Here is a 24,681-nt window from a genome sequence, read left to right as displayed (position 1 = left end):
TGCTTTTTTCCCTTGAGTTTAGCCTTCCCCCCCCGCCTTTATGCCCCCTTCAAGCCGGCCGGACCAGAACCGCTCCCCTGGCCGGCGTACGACCGCAGTCTCTCCCTGTGCCGCAGCAGCTGCACTCGCAGTGGGGCGGCGGGAAGGGAACACACCGGCAACGGAACCTCCTTGGCTCCCGGGCACGTTCTAGAACGCCCAGACGCCGGCTGTCACTGTCACGGAGCCGGCGCTCCGGGATCCCGGCTGCTCAGAGGGGAATCCCCGGCCTCGCCTCCACAACCAATGAATAGACCCTATGCAAATAGGGCAACCCCGCACTGCAGCGGGCCAATGGGAAGCAGGCAGGGTGTCAACAGGGCTGGGCATTGGATGGGAGTGAGGAAGTAGCGGGCCAATAAGAGGGCCAGCCGTACGGGACGTACCTGCCGGGCGGAGCTATGCAAATCTAGTTTGAAAAGCGGGCGGGAAATCCGAGTTTCGCGGGAGGCCCTTGGCGCGTAACCCGTCTCCCTTCCCTTCATTCATTGTCAGCAGCCGCCGCTTCCTGGAGCCATTTTCCAGCCGGCCCCACATAGCGGGAGCGGCCCCGCTTCATCCGCCGCATCTGTCCGTCCCGCCGCTTTCATCCCCCCCTGGGACCCCGCATCCTGCAGCCGGATCACCCCCGGCACCCGCCGCCCCCAGTATTTCGGGTCGGGCCTCGGTATCGAGGAGGAAAGCAGCCGGGAAGGCCGGGGGGGGGTGTAGAGGCTCGGCTACGGGGACAGACCCAGAGGGAAGGATGAGAAGGGGACTCCAGCCGGCGGCCCTAGCAGCGCAGCCACCCGCACCTTCCATGGACTCCCGGGTGACCCCCGCCAGCTTCCCAGCCCACTTCGCCGCTGGCACCTTCATCCAGATCCGCAGCGGCGCGGCGGCAGCGTCCTGTGTCTCCTCCTCCTCCCAGGTTCCCGGTGTCTTTGCCCTCACTGCGGAGGGGGGTCAGCCCGCTGGCGGCTCCCTGTACTGCACCCCGCACGGACCCGCCGGCAGGACGGCGCTGCTGCAGCCAGCACTAGGAGGAGGCGGAGGCCGCCCCCCGGTAATTCCCCCCCATCCCAGGGGGAGGGCGAAGGGGACACTCGGGTTAAGCCCCAGGCAGGGCCCCACTACTCCCTCTCCAGCCGGGGTCGTGGGGCAGGAAGGCCTGGGACAACACCGTGTTGCAATAAACTTTTGTGTCCCCCCCTCCTCCAACTCAGGCCCGGTCCAGGCGGTGCCTCCTCTCTGCAGCTGGGGCGGTGGTGCCCTGCCCCGGGTGCAGAGGATAAGGCGGGGGGGAGGGGCGGTTGTAGCCTATTCCCCTCTCACTGGCGGGGTTAGCAACCCCCACTGATATTTGTGGCTCCAACAAAGAGCCCGCTGAGGCCGGTGCCAGGCGCTGCAGGGAGTTCGCGGCGCTGGAGCATCCCCACTCACTGGGGGCGTGCTCAGTGGGGGGCGGCTGTGGCGACCCCTGCTCCCGGAGCTGGGTAGATGCAGGCCCCGCTGCTCCCCTGCCCGTGTCTGGGGAAGCGGGGGGCTCTGCCCAGCTGGTGTCTCTGCTTCACCCCCGGACTCGCCGGTGACGTTTCGCACACGTGCGCGGAGGCCGCGTCTGTGACTGGGAGCCGGGCAGGAGGGAGGGGGCGCTGATCCGAGTGGGGGGAGGGGGACACCCGCTTCCTCCTCCTGCCGCTGGCCTGGGACGGTCCGTGTCCCCCCCTCACACGCGCGTGCGGCCTCCTCGCCTCCCTGAGGCTGCCCGGGGCGCTGCTAGGCTCGGAAATGCCCCTTCAGCAGGTTAGTGACCGGGCACGCAGGGGCCAACAGCAAGAGCAACCCTCGCTTCTCCCCCGCCCCGTAATGAGAAACCTGGGAGAAGCATCCTCCCCCCCCACCCCCCCCAATACCAGGGCGGCCCCCGCCTGCCCTTAGGCTCTGGCACTCCCCGAACTGCAGTGACCCGCGCGGGGGGGGGCACAATGGGGGAATAGTTTAGAAATAAGGTTCCCCCCGCCCTCTTCCTGACTTTAACCCCCCTTTTTGATCCCCCAGTCCCTCCTCCCCCAATAGCTTTCTCAGCCTGGGCCTGATCTCCCAGCCCTCTGCCCGCCTCGCGATGGCCCCCTGGAAGTGATTGGTCAGGTTCCTGCTTCAGGCCACTGGGTGCCTGGCCCATTTAATTTTTAAATCACTTCATCTACTTTGGTAGTTCCAGCTTCATCCCTCTCCCTTGCCTGCTCTAAAGGCAGTTTGCCTCGTTCATAGCTATTCCCCTTTCTGGAGGGAAAGCCGGACCTTGCCCCTGCATTTCTACTACTTGGGGCTGTCATTTGTGATGCAAGGGGGGAGGGGGGATTTCTGGAGGACTTCTGCATAGTCAACTAAAAGTGTGGGAAGGTGAGCGTTGGATGTTTTGGAATAATTAAACACACTGCACCCTCCTTGCTGTCTTGTGAAGCTCTTCCTGGAGGCAAGCCTCACCTGCTTGTTACAACAAAGATGGGTGGTGTAGTTTGGGAGCCAAGATGAAGAAGTTTGGGTAACCTCATAAAGAGGGTCTGCAGTGAGAGAAAAACAGTCTTCTCTGTTTCCATAGATATAAGGGACTTTAGTCCTGTAGTGGCTCGACCCAGGCATAAAATGGATGCGCAGGTGCGGTGGCGGTGCAAGTTTAACTAACCTACATGGTTCTGCTAAGGGATTTTAATAGTCCTGGCCCTGCAGGCATTCCAGCACTGGGCCTTGCTTGAGCTGAGACTTCTCTGGCATTGTGTGATGTGGGCAAATGTCCACTAGGGTCTCTAGGATGAGATTACCAAACTCACTTTCTTCACATGGTCTAAAACAGCACTTCTCAAACTTCAGTGCACTGTGATCCCCTCCTGACAACAAAAATTACTACAACATAACCCCAGTGCCCTGTGTTACTCTAGAATAGTTAATATTTTAAATAAAAAAATGCATTGCAAGCAGGGCAATTGCCCCATGCCCAGGATGGGCCATGAAGCTAAATTGCTCTGGCTGAAATAATAGTTGAGCCCAGCTCTCCAGGCATGAAATACTGGTGTTTCAACTAATGTGCACTACCCATGCACAAACTCCATCCCCCAGATCATATCTTGCTTGCCCATATTTTTAGAAGAGTTTTCTATTAGATTTAGTTGTCAGCCTATGTTAAATTTATGAATTTTAAAAGTACAGACTACTGTTATAATTAAAAGAAACACATTCCTTAGCACGTGTTTAGTGCTGAGTACTGGCTGACATTGTGGAGAATCTAGAATTTCCAGAGAGGGTGGTCTAGATTTATTTTAATGAGATTTGCAGTAAAACCTAAAGGAAATGTGGGTTTTATTGCCATTAACATCCATACTTTGCACTGTGAAATGACCTAGAAACCTTCTTAAATGTTGGTCAAAATGTAGCAGTTTTTTAATTAATAAGCTGTTCAGGTCACTGTCTTTATTGCTACTGGCAAACCACAATGAGGACATAAGCTTCCTTTTTATACAATTGTTGCAGGTGTTCATTGCTGACATGGCGATGGAGGTTTCAGGAAGGTGCAGTATAGTCTCCTCAAAAGATTATAATGAAAGTCATAGCCTAGATTAAAAAACAAACTTGATTTGCTGCTGTCGTATTTGTAAGTCTTACTGTAATTTTTAACCCACTAGTTAAGCGTGTGGTATGGTACAGATTGCACTAGAAACAGGATATCCAGTCCAGTGCTTTTGTTTTCCAGCATGACTTTTGTTAAATGAATTCACTCACAGGCATATCTACAAACATGATCACAAGGGAACAATTCTGTGGGACTTTCTACGTTGTTGGGAGAAAGGGGCATGATGTCATGGCCAGTATTAAACTCGTACTTGATTAGTATTAAAAGTATTCAAACTTCAGTCTAGAGCAGCGTTTCTCAAACTGGGGTCCGCGGGCCGCACTGATCAATTCCTCCCCTTCCTCCGAGCGCCTCCTGCATGTGGGGGAATAGCTGTTCAGCGGCTTGCAGGTGGTGCTGGGAGGGAAGGGGGCAGAAAGAGGCGGGGAAAAGGAGCAGGGGCAGGAAGAGGTGGGGTGAGGTCTTGGGGGAAGGAGTGGAGTCGGGGGCTTGGAGAGTCCGTGAAAAATTTTAAATCAAAATGGGGGTCCTCGGGTTGCTAAAGTTTGAGATCAGGTGGTCTACAGAGTTCTTATAGTCCTATTTATAAATTTGCCCTGAAGAATTAACAATGTACTCACCACCCTCAACAAATAGCACAGTTGGTTGTGCCCGGTGGTTCTCTTTCTTAAACCCAGCCCCTGCTACATGGACTTTCCATTACCCGTGCCCTGGGTTATAGAGTAATTGGGGGGCTTACAGTATCTAAGCTATACCAGTGTCTACAGCACCACTCTATTGCAGTGGGGCCTGGCTTTTGGAGATGCTGAGCACCCGGTATGCAAATAGATGTAATGGAAGCTGTGGCTGCTCAGCACTTGAAAATCAGGCCTTAGGCCTGGATTTGCACAACTCTTATGGACGGTCAGAGGACCGAAATTAACTCTTATGGTGGCTTAATTCCATAGTTTGTAAAGATTTAAACCTTCAGAAGAAGCTGTTAACTAAGGCTCCTACATTAATAGGGGAGATTATGGCGGGGGGGAGGCATGAGGGAAGTAATTCTTTAACATATGGTCATGCACCCATCTTACAGCTAACATTCTGTCTAAGGCCATCTTCTTATTACTTTCTATATTGGAAAGTCACTTCTACTTGTAAATAACAGTACTGGTGAACTACCGTTAGAGACAGATGCTCAAAATATTTCCAGTGAAAATAGTGCGAAAATTCTTAGTGCCTTTTCATTGGAATGAGAAACCTTTAAATAGAGGGACTTTTTTTTTTTTTTTTTTTTTTTAGCCATAGAAAATGTTTAAATGGAGACACCACCCACGTGGTAAGTCCCTTTTAAAAGGGGCTAAATCCTCTTAAGAATATTTTGAGAGGACTCCTGTGGCCTTTTGATGACATGAACTCTAGGGAGTCTGGTTCAGCATGCTTCAGAAAGGGGCGGGAGGATTTACATTTCCAAACTCAGTGCATACCACTTTTTTCCCCTTCTTGTACTTAAGAACACATCTCTTCCCACCCTCAAAAAGTGTGTTTGGAACAAAATGGGACAATTGCTTAATCTTAATAGTAGATGCTAGGGAAAGAAAAAGGCCAAATAAGATACACATGGTTGATAGTGAGATGAGGAATAGCAGAAAATGGAAGAAATGCCTAAAAGATGGGCAAGTCACAAAAAGGAACTGGCAGCAAACTAACTGGTAACTTTTTCTTATTAAAAACAAAAACAAAACAAAAAAACACCCAAAAAACTTTGTCCATGGAAGCCATGTATGCAAATCAATCACCATCTTAATATTTCTCTGCTTGACTGTTACTGTTAACATGAAGAAATACTTAATGAAGCAGGTGCATCTAATCTTGAATATTTTTTTAAAGGAATTTATACTCCGTTAAGTACTTCAAATATTCTCCCAGGATAGGACTCTGGATTTAAGAGTCAGACCTTTTGCTCTTCCACCCTCAAGAACCCTTTATCTTTGCAACCAGGTTACTTTCCAAAGAGGACTGGATGTGGTTCACTTTAGAGCCAGTCAGTGCCTTTCCTTGTTTGACCCCCACGTGCTGATCAAGCAACAAAAGGCACGTTCTTTCTCTTCACTGTGCCCAGGATTGAGCATGCTTCTGCAGAACTGCTAACCTCCAGGGAGCACTCATACGCTTTTTGGGTTTAAATTTAAAAAAAAAAAAAAAAAAAAAAATCTTAAAATATAGCTTTTGTTAAAATATAGCTTTCTTTTTAAAAATCCATTGTTGTTACCACTATATTAAAGCTTGAAAACGTTTCCCTAATAATTTTGTCTTTAACCGAAGCGACAAGGGGTTGAGGGGCCTAGTAGATGATGCTTGTTTGAGAATCCATTTGCTGCTGTGAAAAAGGCACTGGGCCTTTCTCAGAGGGTGCTATTTCTGGTGAGAGGCTCCATTTGTCACATCTGCATTGGCTTGTAGGTGCAAAGCATGAAGCAATCAACCCTTTTCAACCCTATGGGTTAATTCCACTTTGGATATCTGTCTGGTTGAGTAAGGGACAGACATTCAGCCCCTTGGAGGTTTTAGCAGGGGTTAGAGACCTCATGGTGGACGAGTCTGGCTTCCAAGGTTTTAAACCCCTTCAGGGGAAACTTCGGAAAGATGAGGCAGGGGTGGAGGTTGATTGTTCTGAAGTACTGTGCTGATGGACTCTTTAGCAATGCTTAGTGAAATGGAGTAAATCAAAGAAAGGCAGATAAGGTAATACTTAACCCCTTGGAGCCTCTTGTCCCCAAGAATATGGTGGGGTGGAGGGCTTGTGACAGAAGTGAACATATAAGCCCCTTCATATCCTAGCCTATACATCCCACACTACCTAGGTCTTGTCTACAAGGGGGAATTGACTGGCATAGGTATAGCATGAATAGCTATGCTGGTCAATTTCCCTGTGCTGCAGACAATTCCTTAACTTACAGTTCATGTACTAGAAAGCTGTCATTTCTGAGTCCTGCAGTCTGAAATCTGCGACGCGGGTGGGGTGGGGTGGTGGTGATGTAAAAACAACTCTGAAATTCGTTAAAGTAAAAGGTGAGTGAGCAGGAATTAATCATGGAAGTTGCCAAACAGTCTTGGAGACTGAAGTCTTCCCCAGAACTGTTATAACCGAGATGGCAGCACTGCATGCCTCCTCAGACGTATCTCAGGTTACTACAAGCACTACGGTGGTGTAGCTGCGGTGGTGCAATCATGGCGTTATTGCTGTAGCAAGTATTTATGCAATGGAAGGGGTTTTTCTGTCGCTGTAGTAAATCTATGCCCTCGAGAGGCTATCGCTAGGTGGACGGAAGAATGCTTTAGTTGACCTAGCTGCCTGTATGGTGGGGGTTAGATCAACCTACTTACCTGCACAGGGTGTGAATTTTTTTATGGCCCTGAGTGATGTAGTTAGGTTAACCTACGTTTTAGGTGTAGACCAGGCCTCAGTTTTGACCTGAAAGGATTACCTTTAGGGTGAGAGGGTGGATCATGCCCTACACCCATACAATGTTTGGCTGTGGTGTTGGTGCACCTGTCTGTTGGTAACTAGACTGAGACTGCCAACTCACTTCACTCATGCTTCTAAGCACCATGAGATGGTAACAAGCAGGGTGGATTTGTTTAATTCACTAGTCAGGAAGACTCAATTTAATCATGGATTTCTACATAAAAGTGCTTTCTTGTTGGTTGTCATAATCTTAATACATATTCTTCACAGGTAGAGGAACTTCATTAAAATATTCCCAAACGGGGTCTCTCTTATGGCCTGCTGCCATTATAGGTTTTCCCTTCTAGTGAGAGACTGGTATGGTAGATCTCAAATCAGTGAAGGCTACGCTCAGAAAGACCTCAAGACTTCTGGAATATGCTGTTCAAACAGTTTCACTTTTGTTTCTACTGCCTGTCCCTCCCTTCTCATATTTATCTCCAGACTTCTTTTCCTTGTCCAGATCTATTCTGCCTCCAACAATCTTCTATTCATTGAACTTTTTGAAACTTTGAACTTTGAGAGAGGTAAGGGATTGACTGTGTACACAAATTTGCAGAGGGACAATAGGGTTGAGGTCTGTTTTTTCTCACCTCTATATATTTATTTTAAAACATTTTTGCTGTTAACAAGCATGTTATCTCTGGAGACACAAATCCACAGTTTGAGAACTGCAAAACTAAGCATGTCTGATGGTATCTTCTAGAGACTGAGCACTGAGTCCCATTGGGTAGATAGAAAGATTAACCTAAATAATCTATACAGAAGCCTGTGAGCCCCAGAAGATTGGGTCCCTAATCCATGAACTACTGGAAATCATTTATAGAATTTTTCTTAAACGTTACATGAATATATTGTCTCATTATAATTTATAATCCCTATTCCATGATGAGATACCTTTGAGCTATAATATGTCTTAATTAAAACGATCTTTAGATAGGTTTTTTCCTCAAAAAGCATTTTATCAAAAAAAGGCCGATTTTTAAATAAAAAACATCCAATTTTTTTTATATATATTTTAAATCATTGATTTTTATCCACTCTGGTAACAACTCTGTTTAATGCCATTGTGGGCCAGATTCAAACCAGGACCATATTGGCAAGCAAGCTTGGAGAATAAAAAATGCTCAGATTATCTTCAGTCTTTTGGTGCAGGTGAGCAATGGTGGATTTTGTTGGGTGTTTTTTTGTTGTTGTTGTTGTTGTTGTTAGAATATTGCTAATTTACAACTACAGGTATTTACCATTCATAACTTACAAGGGTGTATGAAACTCTCTAGTGACTGAGGTGGGGACTCAAGGCACCTTCAGGTGTCTTTTCAAGATTTAATCTGATCTTTGTATGACAAAGTATAAGTCACTTAGGCCCATATATTTAAGTGTCCACTAGTTTTGATTGTCTCAATTTCTGGGTGCCCAACTTGAGGCGCTTCTAGGGCCTGATCTTCAGAGAGATGCTATGCATCCACACTTTCCATTAACTTCAGATGGAATAGTAGATACTTTGACTCTTGGTGTCTTGATTTGGATATCCAAAATTAGCTAAATTTTTTTGAAAATGTGGGCCATGCTCTCTGCCTCCATTTTCACATCTGTAAAATGGGTCTTATACTGTCTTCATACAAGTGTTGCAAGGCTTTATGTTATGAATCTCTCTAAAATCTTTTAGAACGCAAGTGCAAAATATTTTCAGTAACTGAATTATAGTTTCTCTTGGTAAGAATAGTATCAGTGGTTTATTACATAAGAGGGGTTCATCTTAGTCTTGATTTTTCAGCTTTAACATTGTCTTATTGAGGCATTACTGGATATGTGTGTGTGTGTATCCAAAAAGTTTTTTGCACTATCCTTCTTAATGTCCTATAAAGGAAAGAGTTTCTCTTGCAAGCAACAATAGGATTTGCTTCCTTGTCATACCTTTATTATTGGTTCAAAGGTCTTTTCTGGTATGTATTGCATAGTTTACAACCAGAAGGAAACAATTTTTAATTTAGCATTTTAATTTCCTTTCTGCTTGATGATGTTGGTCCCAGTAAGAGGATCACTAGAAAAGGGGGTGGTGTTGCTTGCTGCTGCTTTGTTTAGGGTTGTTGGAAGCGAGTAGTTTAAGGTTCTGATGCTCTGACCATCACCATAGTATCTGAGTGCCTAACTCTCATCTTGCATGAGTAAAATAATGGAACAAAAAATAAGAAAAAAGTATATAGAGAGGGAGTGAATAGAACAATAAGCTTTATTTTTATTTTTGCTTGAGTTAAAAATTAGTAGCAATTAATGTAAGCTCCTTAGAGCAGCGGCTAACTTTGTACAGTGCCTTGCACAATGAGGTCCTTCCTAGTCTGTAGTGGCTATGACAATACAAATATTCAAGTGTCTGGTTTTTTACAAGCTGTTCGACCTGAGGCAATCCTGCTCCTTCATATAATCAATCAAGGGGAATATGAAGCTGCTAAACTTCATGCAAATTATTTTTCTTTTTAATGTGTACTTCAGATTCATCAAGTAGGTGTTTAATTTTGCAGCTTCATCGTGGTGAGGTGATCTCTAATGCTTTGTCCATATATTGATGAAGGAAGGAAAGGACAGCTGCGTAAAAAATATAGGATAGTGCTTTTATGAGGGACATCCCAGTACAGTGTGGTCTCGTGACACACATTCATCTGACATTGACTCATAATGGATGCAAGGCTTTAGATATTAAACAAGGTGTTCAGTAAAATACTTAACCTATGGTTGCTCTATCTTGCGTTTCAGAGTAACAGCCGTGTTAGTCTGTATCCGCAAAAAGAAGAACAGGAGTACTTGTGGCACCTTAGAGACTAACAAATTTATTAGAGCATAAGCTTTCGTGGACTACAGCCCACTTCTTCGGATGCATATAGAATGGAACATATAATGAGGAGATATATATACACACATACAGAGAGCATAAACAGGTGGGAGTTGTCTTACCAACTCTGAGAGGCCAATTAATTAAGAGAAAAAAAAAAACTTTTGAAGTGATAATCAAGCTAGCCGAGTACAGACAGTGTGATAAGAAGTGTGAGAGTACTTACAAGGGGAGATAGAGTCAACGTTTGTAATGGCTCAGCCATTCCCAGTCCTTATTCAAACCGGAGTTGATTGTGTCTAGTTTGCATATCAATTCTAGCTCTGCAGTCTCTCTTTGGAGTCTGTTTTTGAAGTTTTTCTGTTGTAATATAGCCACCCGCAGGTCTGTCACTGAATGACCAGACAGGTTAAAGTGTTCTCCCACTGGTTTTTGAGTATTTTGATTCCTGATGTCAGATTTGTGTCCATTAATTCTTTTGCGTAGAGACTGTCCGGTTTGGCCAATGTACATGGCAGAGGGGCATTGCTGGCACATGATGGCATATATCACATTGGTAGATGTGCAGGTGAACGAGCCCCTGATGGTATGGCTGATGTGATTAGGTCCTATGATGATGTCACTTGAATAGATATGTGGACAGAGTTGGCATCGGGGTTTGTTACAAGGATAGGTTCCTGGGTTAGTGGTTTTGTTCAGTGATGTGTGGTTGCTGGTGAGTATTTGCTTTAGGTTGGGGGGTTGTCTGTAAGCGAGGACAGGTCTGTCTCCCAAGATCTGTGAGAGTAAAGGATCATCTTTCAGGATAGGTTGTAGATCTCTGATGATGCGCTGGAGAGGTTTTAGTTGGGGGCTGAAGGTGACAGCTAGTGGTGTTCTGTTATTTTCTTTGTTGGGCCTGTCTTGTAGGAGGTGACTTCTGGGTACTCGTCTGGCTCTGTCAATCTGTTTTTTCACTTCAGCAGGTGGGTATTGTAGTTTTAAGAATGCTTGATAGAGATCTTGTAGGTGCTTGTCTCTATCCGAGGGATTGGAGCAAATGCGGTTATATCTTAGAGCTTGGCTGTAGACAATGGATCGTGTGGTGTGTCCTGGATGGAAGCTGGAGGCATGTAGGTAAGTGTAGCGGTCAGTAGGTTTCCGGTATAGGGTGGTATTGATGTGACCATCGCTTATTAGCACAGTAGTGTCCAGGAAATGGACCGCTTGTGTGGATTGATCTAGGCTGAGGTTGATGGTGGGATGGAAATTATTGAAATCATGGTGAAATTCCTCAAGGGCTTCTTTTCCATGGGTCCAGATGATGAACATGTCATCAATGTAGCGCAAGTAGAGTAGGGGCGTTAGGGGACGAGAGCTAAGGAAGCGTTGTTCTAAGTCAGCCATAAAAATGTTGGCATATTGTGGGGCCATGCGGGTACCCATAGCAGTGCCGCTGACTTGAAGGTATATATTGTCCCCAAATGTGAAATAGTTGTGGGTGAGGACAAAATCACAGAGTTCAGCCACCAGGTTAGCTGTGACATTATCAGGGATACTGTTCCTGATAGCTTGTAGTCCATCTTTGTGTGGAATATTGGTGTAGAGGGCTTCTACGTCCATAGTGGCCAGTGTTCTAAACAGCCAAAGTGCAGATTGTTTTTGCCATTATTGTGGAGAGGAAATATTTGAGTAAACTTAGAAGAAGCATAACAAAAAGGTGCTGCTTACTCATTGACTCCTTCCCTTGCCATCCAGACAAGACAGTTCTAGTGTATTCTTTAGTCAGGGGCATGTTCCTTGTTAAATTTGTATATGAAAGAGCAGATATTCTAGGAATGGCTCTTGAGTGACCAGAGGACCTTGCAAAGGTCTCTGAAACGTGCCTTGGGAATCAAAAGCTCACAGTAATTCTTCATGTCAGTATCATTTAGCACATCTATTAGTTGTAAAGCTATTTTTCCTAATCGGGGCACTGCAAACTGAATTATAATACCTCGAGTGTTGCCAGCAGCCAAATATTCTCCTCATTTTTTTCTGCTATAACTTGAATGAAATTGCAACTAGCATGCATATGTACTGGCTTTATTTTGACGTGCCACTGTTGCAGACAGCATTAGTTTCCCACATTGAGAGAGTCAATTTTTGTCCTGAAGCTCCAAATTTAGCATAATTAATGTTTTCACATACTGGGAATTGACCTTACAGTTACAGCTCTGACCGTTAAACAAAAGCCTACTTTATCTGAAAGTTGTCTTGGTAGAACATGCTACTATTCTTATCAAGACTATTGCAGTGGAGGTTTTTATCCTGGCTTATGGTGGACATAGATATGCTTTGTAGCTTTATAATCTTGCTTAGTAAGTGTGTCGTTCTGGTAAAGAACGACAGTACTTGAATTATATGAAAATAATGCCAGAGATGGCACCCATATTTGTCGTGTACTAGCAGTACTTTATCTCTAGTTACCACACTGAAGGGAAAAAACCTCTTTCAAAACAGAAGGGCTAGGGCAATCAGGCTTATCAGAAACCAGGAATAGTGTTTGGGTGTAAAATCAGCAGAGGAAAGCTTCATTTTCCATGGGAAGACTTTATCAACCCATGCAAAGTAACCCAGTTACCATATACTATATAATAGTGTGATCCCTCATTCCCTTGTTTAATGCCTTTTTATGTGACACTGGATATGGCGTGAATGCCATTTGGGGAAAGTCTGAGGCTTTACAAATATAAAAGGCACTTTAAAGCAGCATTTTTCTCAAATGCGGCCACCAGGGGCTTTTCTTGTGGCCACAGCCTCCCAGACAGTGGCGGGTGGGCGAGCAGATGGGCGGATGTTGGGGGGGGGCAGGCAAAGCAATGCCTTATCCCCAGGGCCACCAGAAGGGGTTGAGCTCTCTTCCCCCTCTGGAGCCACAAAAGCTGGAGGAGCAGGCAGCCAGTGAGTTCCCCACCTTCCCAGGGGTGATGAGGCTTGGGCTTCAGGCTTCACCCCTGAGGCGGTGGGCGGCAGGCTCTGGTTGTGGGACTTTGGGCTCCGGCCCTGGACTCCAGCCATGCGACAGCGGGTGCCAGCTCGTGCTATATACGGAGTGACAAGTGTGAACATAAAAAGTATTAGTATGCAGAGTAGTTTCTGATGTCAACAGGGCTGTGAAGATAAGCAACAAGGTGAGGGGGTAACCCCTCTTCCCACATGTACTGCACTTGACTTGGGGTGATGCGATCTGGGGGTTTTAGTGTCTGGTGTGCAGGAGTCCCTAGTACAATGAGACTAGTTGGAAATCCCCTAAGTCAGGGATTCTTAATACTTTCCATACTGTCCATTACAAGAGCGCTGTCCCACTTAGCAATGTGGGAAGGGCAAAGTGTTTGTGACCCCCAGGTGTTGAGTACCCCTGCACTGGCAGTTAATTCTGGGATCCTCCCTCTTGGTCCATTTCATCTACCTCAGTCAATTGCTGAATGTACAGGAAGCAAGAGCAACCTTAACATACCAGCTGCACATGCTTTTCCAGAAACTAAACACAGCAAGATCATTCCATGTTCTGAAAGCAAAACCTCTCTTCAGAGCAAAATTCCCCACTGTGAGGTGGTATACAAACAGGGAGCATGTGTGGTGATGTCTGAAATAAGCATTTTCCCTTATTTAGAGAGAGCCCTGCATGCAGGACTTCCAGGATCTCTCTCCTCAGTACTAGACAGGAGAATTGCCAGTAAAGAAAGGTGTCAACACTTCTTTCAGCTTCTTAAAGAACTATATAAGGCAGATCACATTGACCCCATTCCCCCAGACATCCCAAAGAATGACAAATATAGGGGAGGAAGAGTTGGGGTATCCCTATCTGAAGCCAGGTTCTTCCCTGGATGGCAAAATCAAAGCGAAGCAAGAGCTCCTGCTTTGTTCTCAGGAGGTTGGGGTGGGCAGGAATGAGAGTATCTTTCTGTGCCACTTTGTCTAGTTTTCTGTTATTTTGCTCTTTCCTTAATCAACTCTTTGATGATGCTGACTCTATTTTCAGACACTTCTCCCTGCTCCCTGAAAGCTCTCCCTGCCTCAAAGGGTGGGGAAGGAGGTTATCTGCAGACAAGGTTCTGTCTGCTGTTGTACTACTTCAGACCTTTTGTGTCTACAACCATCCTTCCCAGCTGCTGAAGAACCCACTGGCTTCAGCATTCCTTCATTCTCCTGTTAGAAATATTGCCCCAAAATTCTGCTTGCTAGAGAACTAGCAGTTGAGAGGAAAGGAATTGCTTCAGATGCTCCAAGAATGTTTATAGAGGGAGGGTACTAAACAGTTAGTAAGTATCCAATTATTTTCAGTTAGCTTGTCGGCTGAACTGTTACATCAGTGTTAGTACCTTGTGAAATGAAGAAAGTTAACAACTCTACGTTTCTTGAACTTTGCATTAATGGCCTTGTGAAGGAGTGTACCAGACCCTTTGAAGTCCCTTGCTGGAGGCACTGGTGTTCCTATCACACCCCGCCCCAGAAAAGAAGCAGTGAAGGTGGGTCCTCCAGGCTGCCTAGAAAGGCTGCATGGAAGCAGCCAATCAGAGCCCAGCCAGCTCAAGTAAACTGCACTGCAGGGCCTGAGCGGATCACTTGATGGGTGGGACCAGAAGGGTGGAATAGAATCATTATCGTCCCTGATGCAAATCTTGTTGAGGTATCAGGCACACAGGCGTGTCCCCATGGGGCCAGGAAGAGGAAAGAGTGCAGGATTGTACCTGGCCAACTGGAGGCACTCGTGAGAGGTGAGTGCACTCTATCATAGGCTTAGTGTAATTGAGTGAAATACAAATCATGGTGTGAAGATCTAAGAAAACATTTATCCCCCAGCTAGTGGCAGCCTGTTGATGACTGAGGCTGTGCAAGAGAAATGGTCCTACTAAAAAGGATTAGTGGACCAACATCCAACATACCAACCCCTGTTCAGATGCAAGTCTCAGACTCCTACTGTAGTGCTGCTTAACAGGTAAAAAAAATGTGTAACCCACTGGTCTGAATCATTTCCTAATTTCTTCCTTAGGTGTTTCCATTTCTATTAGCAGTACTCTCCTTCCACAAGTCACCATAGAACTCCCTTTTTATGTACTTCCTGTGTCTTGTTTGGGTCTCTCTCCACTAGTTATTTCATATTCCCGGGCAGTAGACTGGAGGTCTTTAACATCTGGAAATAAGCCTCAATCCTGAATTGAGAGGGAAAAATTTCAGGTTTCATAGCCCCCATTTGTTCAAATTGTAAAACTAAATCTCAGTCTAGTTTGATTAGCAGTGTGGACAGGAGCAGTGGCAGTAGTTGTAAGTGAAGACTGATAAACTGGCAGAGTTGTTTGAGGACGTTTTAATCCCCACTTTCATGAACATTTAATTAATATTTCAAGAATCTAAAAGTTCCTTTCATAAAGCATTTTCATCTGGAGATGCAAGTTGCATAACAAATTCAGTGTTAAGATCCTTCTGCATGAAGGGAGGTGTGGAAGCGAGATGATTCTTATCAGATAATTTTAGAGTTGCAATATGGAACTTGTGCTCTAAAGAGCTAGTATAGTGGTTCACATATAAACCAAATGCATTTCCATAGCTTTGATACTGCTGAACCACAGTGGAATCTGGAACCTTAACTACACTACTTGTAGGAAGTTTAACTCCTGCAATTAACCACAATTGTGGTCAGTCTTTGGAAAGGCAGTAAAAAAAGGAAGAAAGGTGGTGGTACTTGATCAGCTTTACTCCCTTCATTTGTTCGAGTTTATGAGATGGGCAAAACTCTGGCTGTAATAATAGTATGATACTATTAGTGACTACCATTTCAGTGAAGAGCTATGTATGTATAACAATACCAACTTGGAATTTAGGGTAGGAACAGTAAGGAATATTGAGGACTTGTATTTAATATTTTTTAAAAATGCCAAAATACTCAAATCCAATTAATAAATAGCTAGATTAGTTGGTAAAATTCAAGTTAAATATTATTGGATAAATACACATACAAATATGAGGCTACTATGTCTTGGATCCACCAAATCAGAACAAGAGTCCTGCTCAAACCTGTTGATTTAAGGCAGTGCAGCCAGTCCTTTCTCAGATTATATGCCCTGACAACTAAACTTCAACAAGGCCTCCAGTATTGCCAGTACAGTTTTGCATGCATAATTTGTGAGCATGAATTTTGTTCATGCCTGCACCTATTTAAGTACAAGCTACCTGATCAAACCCTCTGCTCAGGTGGTGAGGGATTTCATCTGTGGGATAAATATCACACCTAAACATTGTGCCTGTACTTAATTACAGGCACAAAACTGCATCTAAAATAATGGAAGCTAAAAATTGTGGGGCCTTAGTGAGTCCGCTTCAGTCCTTGTGCATTCCGAGTTAGACATTAGCAGCTGCTCATACTCAGTAACCCAAGCAGGCAGCTTTTGTGCTATTGCTTGCTAGTTCTTACACGACCATCTGTTAGGTTTTTGTTACAGTGAACCCCACATGTTTCTGAGATATACTAGTGCCATGCAGTCAGTTGGGGTCTTTCTACTACATTCAGAAAGTCATCAAACATCCTGGTCAGGTTCATGAGAGAAAAGTACCATGCAGCAACAGCCTGCATCCCTGCACTTGTAACTTAAAGAACCCATGAAATTCTCATAATTCTGTTCCAGGAAATCCTTTCCTGCAAAGAAAATCTTACCTGGAGTACAGATCCAGTGAAACAGTTGTAGCTAGCCATTTTATTCATCTCTTCTTCCTACCGCAACAAGTATTTAGTAGAGCTGGGTGAAGTTTTCAGACTAATAGTTTATTCATCCAAAAATATAGTTTGTCAACCTGAAACTATTAGTGAGTTTGGCATAAATTTGACCAATTGTTTTTGTCCCAAAACTTTTTGGGACTTAAATGCCATTCACAAAATGAGGTGACAGTAGCATCCTAACTTTAGCCTAGTGGTTAGGACACTCCTCTGGTATGTGGGAAACCCAGGTTCAATTCCTCCCCCCCCATGTGGAGAAGGGATTTGAACTTGAGTTGCCCACATTTCAGGAGAGTGCTCTAGTCACTGGGCTATGAGATATTTTGAGACAGGACTATTTGTCTCTCCCATTGAAGCTGTTCCACTATGTATAAAAAATTAGACATTGAAGCAGTGACTTGAACTTGGGTTTCTCACATCCCGTGAGTGTCCTAACCTCCAGACTATAGAGATGCTCTTTCCCTGGCCCGATGACCATTTATAGTCCGTCAGAATTCATTAATAGTCATTTCATTCCATTATTGGATAGATGCACTCATACAAGTAGAACTTCAATCTGGTGTAAGTTTCTTCCTTTCTCTCTCCCTCTCTCTTTTCAAGAGACAGTATTAAGTGGGTAGATGGGACCATGTGAAATAAATTAATTATACTAGGCTGTTATAAGATTGCCTCCTATTACAACATCAATTATGAAAATCCCTTTAAGTCTGAAAATTACCTTGGGGGGTGGGGGCAGAAGGATGACAATGTTTTCCAAGGAAGCCTGCATATAAAAGTACCATTGTGTAAGACTAATAGAGCCTTTGCTTGTGCTTCAGTCCAGCACATCTATTCTAGATCATGCCAGATCAGTCTTTTACAGGGTTCAGTTGTCAGTACCATCCAGGCAGGGACAGAGGATTTTGTGCTAGCTCCATTGTGTCTAACATTTATTGGACATACTAGAGCAAGGGTACATCTCAGGGTGGGTCTAGATCCCTGTAGACAGTTGGCAAGTTAAACCCATAAACTGGTCCTTCATTATGACCATAACTTGGTATTAAAGAGCTCCTGGAACCCCTCTTCAGACCAGTTTGGGTGGTAGTTTTCAGTCCATTGCATATTTACTTCACCTGGAGAGTAGAGAAATAGTAAACCCTGTTGTATAAAAGGCCCTATATGTTACTTGTAAGAACACAGCATTATTTGGAACTGTGTATGAATAAAACGAGATTTTGGGGAGTGAGAAATTACTTTGAAGTTCTGTCCATTGCCCAAATATTAGTGAGGTGTTTTTTTTAAAACAATTTAGGAAACCCTTCCCTTGCTGGTGCAGTTTGGGTTAAGTTGACTGGGCTTTACTGGATGGCCTGTTTCTTCCCCCTCCATTGCTGTCACTGCCAAGGGAAGAGGACGGCTTCTTTATACATCCTTTCTCACTGAAATGCTCTGGGGAAGCACCTTTCTCCTCTTGCCAGCTGTACCCATATTGCCTCCTAATAATGGATTTTTTTCTTGGAGTTGTCTGGAGGGACAGAATTCAGGTACTGTGGGAGGAAGAGTCCTGAAGTTAAGATTGGCCTTCATATCAAAGTGTAAAACTCACTACTTCAGCTGCGGAAGTGGAAGAGGAGGTGGAAATCATGACCTACAAAGAAGGTGAAAGGAAAACAGACTTGACAATGGGAAGCATAAGAGTACCCTGAATGGCCATAATGAAAAGAGCTCAGATAACAGTGATGAAGGCAACATGAGAACCTAAGTAAGTGCCCAGTTGCCTCTTGGTCAAATCAAACTACAGTTATTGAAGATCCATAAGGTAGCTTCATGGCCAATTCATGAATAAGTTGCTGACTGTTAAAGTATATAAGACTTTTCCAGTTCAGCCTTTGGCAGGTGTCCATTAAAGTCCAAGACCCTTGTCTGAGAGAGTTCTGTATACTTTTGGAAAAATCCTATTATGCCATTTATTGCTTAAACATGTAGTTCCAGTAACATTACAGGACACAAAACAGAAAGGGGGTAAGCATGCTTTGCAAATGGCTGCTCAGAGTGATTTTTTTTTTTAATTAGATTTGTTTTTGACTGAACTTTAGCTACAAAAAACAACAGAGAGTCCTGTGGCACCTTTAAGACTAACAGATGTATTGGAGCATAAGCTTTCGTGGGTGAATGCCCACTTACTCTGATGCATCCGACGAAAACCTGAAATTTGCTAACAAGCCCCTCTGCTTTCCCCCTCCACCATACCTTCATAGAATCATAGAATCATAGAATATCAGAGTTGGAAGGGACCTCAAGAGGTCATCTAGTCCAACCCCCTGCTCAAAGCAGGACCAATTCCCAGCTAAATCATCCCAGCCAGGGCTTTGTCAAGCCGGGCCTTAAAAACCTCCAAGGAAGGAGACTCCACCACCTCCCTAGGTAACGCATTCCAGTGTTTCACCACCCTCCTAGTGAAATAGTTTTTCCTGATATCCAACCTGGACCTCCCCCACCGCAACTTGAGACCATTGCTCCTTGTTCTGTCATCTGCCACCACTGAGAACAGCCGAGCTCCATCCTCTTTGGAACCCCCCTTCAGGTAGTTGAAGGCTGCTATCAAATCCCCCCTCATTCTTCTCTTCTGGAGACTAAACAATCCCAGTTCCCTCAGCCTCTCCTCATAAGTCATGTGCTCCAGACCCCTAATCATTTTTGTTGCCCTCCGCTGGACTCTTTCCAATTTTTCCACATCCTTCTTGTAGTGTGGGGCCCAAAACTGGACACAGTATTCCAGATGAGGCCTCACCAATGTCGAATAAAGGGGAACGATCACGTCCCTCGATCTGCTGGCAATGCCCCTACTTATACAGCCCAAAATGCCGTTAGCCTTCTTGGCAACAAGAGCACACTGTTGACTCATATCCAGCTTCTCGTCCACTGTGACCCCTAGGTCCTTTTCTGCAGAACTGCTACCTAGCCATTCGGTCCCTAGTCTGTAGCAGTGCATGGGATTCTTCCGTCCTAAGTGCAGGACTCTGCACTTGTCCTTGTTGAACCTCATCAGGTTTTTTTCGGCCCAATCTTCTAATTTGTCTAGGTCCCTCTGTACCCGATCCCTACCCTCTAGTGTATCTACCACGCCTCCTAGTTTAGTGTCATCTGCAAACTTGCTGAGAGTGCAGTCCACACCATCCTCCAGATCATTAATAAAGATATTAAACAAAACCAGCCCCAGGACCGACCCTTGGGGCACTCCGCTTGAAACCGGCTGCCAACTAGACATGGAGCCATTGATCACTACCCGTTGAGCCCGATGATCTAGCCAGCTTTCTATCCACCTTACAGTCCATTCATCCAGCCCATACTTCTTTAACTTGGCGGCAAGAATACTGTGGGAGACCGTATCAAAAGCTTTGCTAAAGTCAAGGAATAACACATCCACTGCTTTCCCCTCATCCACAGAGCCAGTTATCTCATCATAGAAGGCAATTAGGTTAGTCAGGCACGACTTCCCCTTCGTGAATCCATGCTGACTGTTCCTGATCACTTTCCTCTCCTCTAAATGTTTCATAATTGATTCCTTGAGGACCTGCTCCATGATTTTTCCAGGGACTGAGGTGAGGCTGACTGGCCTGTAGTTCCCCGGATCCTCCTTCTTCCCTTTTTTAAAGATGGGCACTACATTAGCCTTTTTCCAGTCATCTGGGACCTCCCCCAATCGCCATGAGTTTTCAAAAATAATGGCTAATGGCTCTGCAATCTCACCCGCCAACTCCTTTAGCACCCTCGGATGCAGCGCATCCGGCCCCATGGACTTGTGCACGTCCAGTTTTTCTAAATAGTCCTGAACCACTTCTTTCTCCACAGAGGGTTGGTCACCTTCTCCCAATGCTGTACTGCCCAGTGCAGCAGTCTGGGAGCTGACCTTGTTCGTGAAGACAGAGGCAAAAAAATCATTGAGTACATTAGCTTTTTCCACATCCTCGGTCACTAGGTTGCCTCCCTCATTCAGTAAGGGGCCCACACTTTCCTTGATTTTCTTCTTGTTGCTAACATACCTGAAGAAACCCTTCTTGTTACTCTTAACATCTCTTGCTAACTGCAACTCCAATTGTGATTTGGCCTTCCTGATTTCACTCCTGCACGCCTGAGCAATATTTTTATACTCCTCCCTGGTCATTTGTCCAATCTTCCACTTCTTGTAAGCTTCTTTTTTGCGTTTAAGATCAGCAAGGATTTCGCTGTTTAGCCAAGCTGGTCGCCTGCCATATTTACTATTCTTTCTACACATCGGGATGGTTTGTTCCTGCAACCTCAATAAGGATTCTTTAAAATACAGCCAGCTCTCCTGGACCCCTTTGCCCTTCATGTTATTCTCCCAGGGGATCCTGCCCATCTGTTCCCTGAGGGAGTCAAAGTCTGCTTTTCTGAAGTCCAGGGTCCGTATTCTGCTGCTCTCCTTTCTTCCTTGTGTCAGGATCCTGAACTCGACCATCTCATGGTCACTGCCTCCCAGATTCCCATCCACTTTTGCTTCCCCTACTAGTTCTTCTCTGTTTGTGAGTAGCAGGTCAAGAAAAGCTTTGCCCCTAGTTGGTTCCTCCAGCACTTGCACCAGGAAATTGTCCCCTACACTATCCAAAAATTTCCTGGATTGCCTGTGCACCGCTGTATTGCTCTCCCAGCAGATATCAGGGTGATTAAAGTCTCCCATGAGAACCAGGGCCTGCGATCTAGCAACTTCTGCTAGTTGCCAGAAGAAAGCCTCGTCCACCTCATCCCCCTGGTCTGGTGGTCTATAGCAGACTCCAACCACGACATCACCCTTGTTGCTCACACTTCTCAACTTTATCCAGAGACTCTCAGGTTTTTCTGCAGTTTCATACCGGAGCTCTGAGCAGTCATACTCCTCTCTTACATACAACGCAACTCCCCCACCTTTTCTGCCCTGCCTGTCCTTCCTGAACAGTTTATATCCATCCATGACAGTACTCCAGTCATGTGAGTTATCCCACCAAGTCTCTGTTATTCCAATCACATCATAGTTCCCTGACTGTGCCAGGACTTCCAGTTCTCCCTGCTTGTTTCCCAGGCTTCTTGCATTTGTGTATAGGCACTTAAGATAACTCATCGATCGTCCCTCTTTCTCAGCATGAGACAGGAGTCCTCCCCTCTTGCGCTCTCCTGCTTGTGCTTCCTCCCAGGATCCCATTTCCCCACTTACCTCAGGGCTTTGGTCTCCTTCCCCCGGTGAACCTAGTTTAAAGCCCTCCTCACTAGGTTAGCCAGCCTGCTGGCGAAGATGCTCTTCCCTCTCTTCGTTAGGTGGAGCCCGTCTCTGCCTAACACTCCTTCTTCTTGGAACACCATCCCATGGTCGAAGAATCCAAAGCCTTCTCTCCGACACCACCTGCGTAGCCATTCGTTGACTTCCACGATTTGACGGTCTCTACCCCGGCCTTTTCCTTGCACAGGGAGGATGGACGAGAACACCACTTGCGCCTCAAACTCCTTTATCCTTCTTCCAAGAGCCACATAGTCTGCAGTGATCCGCTCAAGGTCATTCTTGGCAGTATCATTGGTGCCCACGTGGAGAAGCAGGAAGGGGTAGCGATCCGAGGGCTTGATGAGTCTCGGCAGTCTCTCAGTCACATCGTGTATCCTAGCTCCTGGCAAGCAGCAGACCTCTCGGTTTTCCCGGTCGGGGCGGCAGATAGATGACTCAGTCCCCCTGAGGAGGGAGTCCCCGACCACCACCACCCTCCTCCTCCTCTTGGGAGTGGTGGTCATGGAACCCCCATCCTTAGGACAGTGCATCTTTTGCCTTCCAATCGGTGGAGTCTCCTTCTGCTCCCTTCCCTCAGATGGGTCATCTAGTCCATTCTCCGCATTAGTACCTGTAGAGAGAACATGGAAACGATTGCTCACCTGTATTTCCATTGCTGGTACATGGACGCTCCTCTTTCTCCTTCTGGAGGTCACATGCTGCCAAACCTCCTCACAATCCTTCTGTCCCTGCTGCGCCTGCTCTGAATCTTCAGAACATTGCGGCCGTAGAAGCATCTCCTGACGTCTGTCCAGGAAATCTTCATTTTCCCTTATGCAACTCAGAGTCGATACTCGTTTCTCCAGCCCTCGAACCTTCTCTTCCAATATGGCGACCAGCTTGCACTTTGTACAGACAAAGTCGCTTCTGTCCTGTGGAAGAAAGACAAACATAGCACAACCTGTGCAGGTTACAACAGATGATCGCTCACCTTCCATATCACCGTCCTCCATATCACCGTCGCTCACCTTCCATATCACCACCTTCTTCCTGAGTATTGCCTCTTTCATTCTTCCACTGGCATTCTGCTACCTAGAGACCTCTTTGGTATCCCCAGAGTTTCCTGATTTCCTGTGAAGTCCTGAAGTTCCCAAATAAGTCTTTCTAGTGGCATAGGGTTTGAAAGGCCTCAGTGGGCAGCCAGAAGATGCACGTTCTTTTACGCACAATGTATGAGATACTCAAGACCCTTTTTTAAAGAATTTGTGGATGGTATCAAGCATACTAGGTTCTTGAATAGTTGTTTTTGGCTTTGCCAAAAACATGTTCAAGTACAAAGTCCTGTGATTCATATCTGGGAATGAGAGAACAAGGACGTTTGACTTAATACCACATGGCTTTCTGGCTAAAACATTAGCACTACACTATCAGTAGAGCATACATTAAATCGATTCAGAACTGGGAGCTGACATTTTTCAAAGTAGTTTTCAGTAGGCACCATCACTGAATCAGGGTGTTCTACAGGGATGGGTTGTAGGCCCATGGCTATTCAACATTTTCATCAATGATCTGGAAGTAAACATAAAATCACTGCTGATAAAATTTGTGGATGATACAAAAGTTGGCAATGCGGTAAATAATCAGGACAAGGCAGTCAGAGTGATTTGGATTGCTTGGTAAACTGGACAGCCAAATGCAAAGTTATACAGCTAGAAACAAGGAAAGCAGGTCTTCCCTAAAAAATGGGGGATTGTATCTTGGAAAGCAGTGACTCTGAGAAGGATTAAGGAGTCATAGTGGACAAGCAACTGAACATTAGCTCTCAGTGCTTGGCTAATGCTTGGATCCGCGAATGTATAAACGGGGAGTAGGGAGGTGATTTTTACCTCTACATATTTACTCCTGGGGGAATTCTGTGCCTAAAAATTCTGCACATAATATTTGAAAATTCTGCACATTTTAATTGTCAAAATAACCCTATGTAATCATGCCAGTTTCAATTAGTTTGGCAATTTATTTCAAAAATACCTGTCAGCACCTATGTCTGTAACAATACAGACACAAAAAAATTCCCCCATGAATAGAGAGTTAAAGAAACCCCTACGATAATGCTGTTCCTGTTTCTCTGCCCCCTCCCCTTCAGAGCCTAGCTGAGGGGCCAGACACCCACACTGCCTACCCTCCAGAGCCCAGCTGTGGGGTGCCCCCCCCAGCCCAGATACCCGCACTGCCTAACCCAGACTCCACCTGCGGGGCCCCCCCTTCATCCCCTCCCACCCAGAGCCCAGCCACGGGACATGCCCAAAGCCCAGACATCTGCACCCTCTACTCCCAGGCATCCAGAGGGAGAAACAGCCTGATGCTGGGTCTCGGGCTTGTATGGTGTTTCCTGCACACTGCCTCCTTCCTTCAAGGTGTACCAGGAACTGCTGCTGCTGGGAACCCTCCAGTTCCCTCCACCTACCAGTGTCTTCTATCTGTGAGCTGGGGAGCTGGGCTCTGCCAGGTCCAGTGTCCCCTAGTTGCAGCCAACAGCTTTGCAGCCCATTTTGGGGGAGGGGGAGGAAATTCTGTGCAGAACATTAATTCTGTGCAAATACATTGCACAGTGGTGCAGAATTCCCCCAGGAGTAACATTGCATTTGTGAGACTGATACTGGAATACTCTGTGCAATTCTGGGTGTCAACGTTTAAAAAAGGCTGTTGAGACATTGGGGAAGGTGCAGAAAAGAGCCACAGAAATGGGCTGGAG

The 24,681-nt window shown here is 45.6% G+C and overlaps 1 protein-coding gene across 1 annotated transcript in view; it reads left to right on the top strand.

The window, feature by feature from the left end:
- Positions 1-588: 588 nt before the first annotated feature.
- The window catches only part of E2F3 (E2F transcription factor 3), a 58,285-nt gene continuing 34,192 nt past the window's right edge, over positions 589-24,681 (top strand). The window contains exon 1 of the mRNA XM_054018552.1: positions 589-1,084. Coding sequence (XP_053874527.1) covers positions 785-1,084 — 300 coding nt within the window. The 5' untranslated portion in view covers positions 589-784. The remainder of the gene's footprint in view (positions 1,085-24,681) is intronic.

The sequence above is a fragment of the Malaclemys terrapin genome, chromosome 2 (genome assembly GCF_027887155.1).
Source record: "Malaclemys terrapin pileata isolate rMalTer1 chromosome 2, rMalTer1.hap1, whole genome shotgun sequence".
Lineage (NCBI taxonomy): Eukaryota > Metazoa > Chordata > Testudines > Emydidae > Malaclemys > Malaclemys terrapin.
Note: the sequence above shows the minus strand (reverse complement) of the source record. Positions and strands in the feature narration are given on the sequence as shown.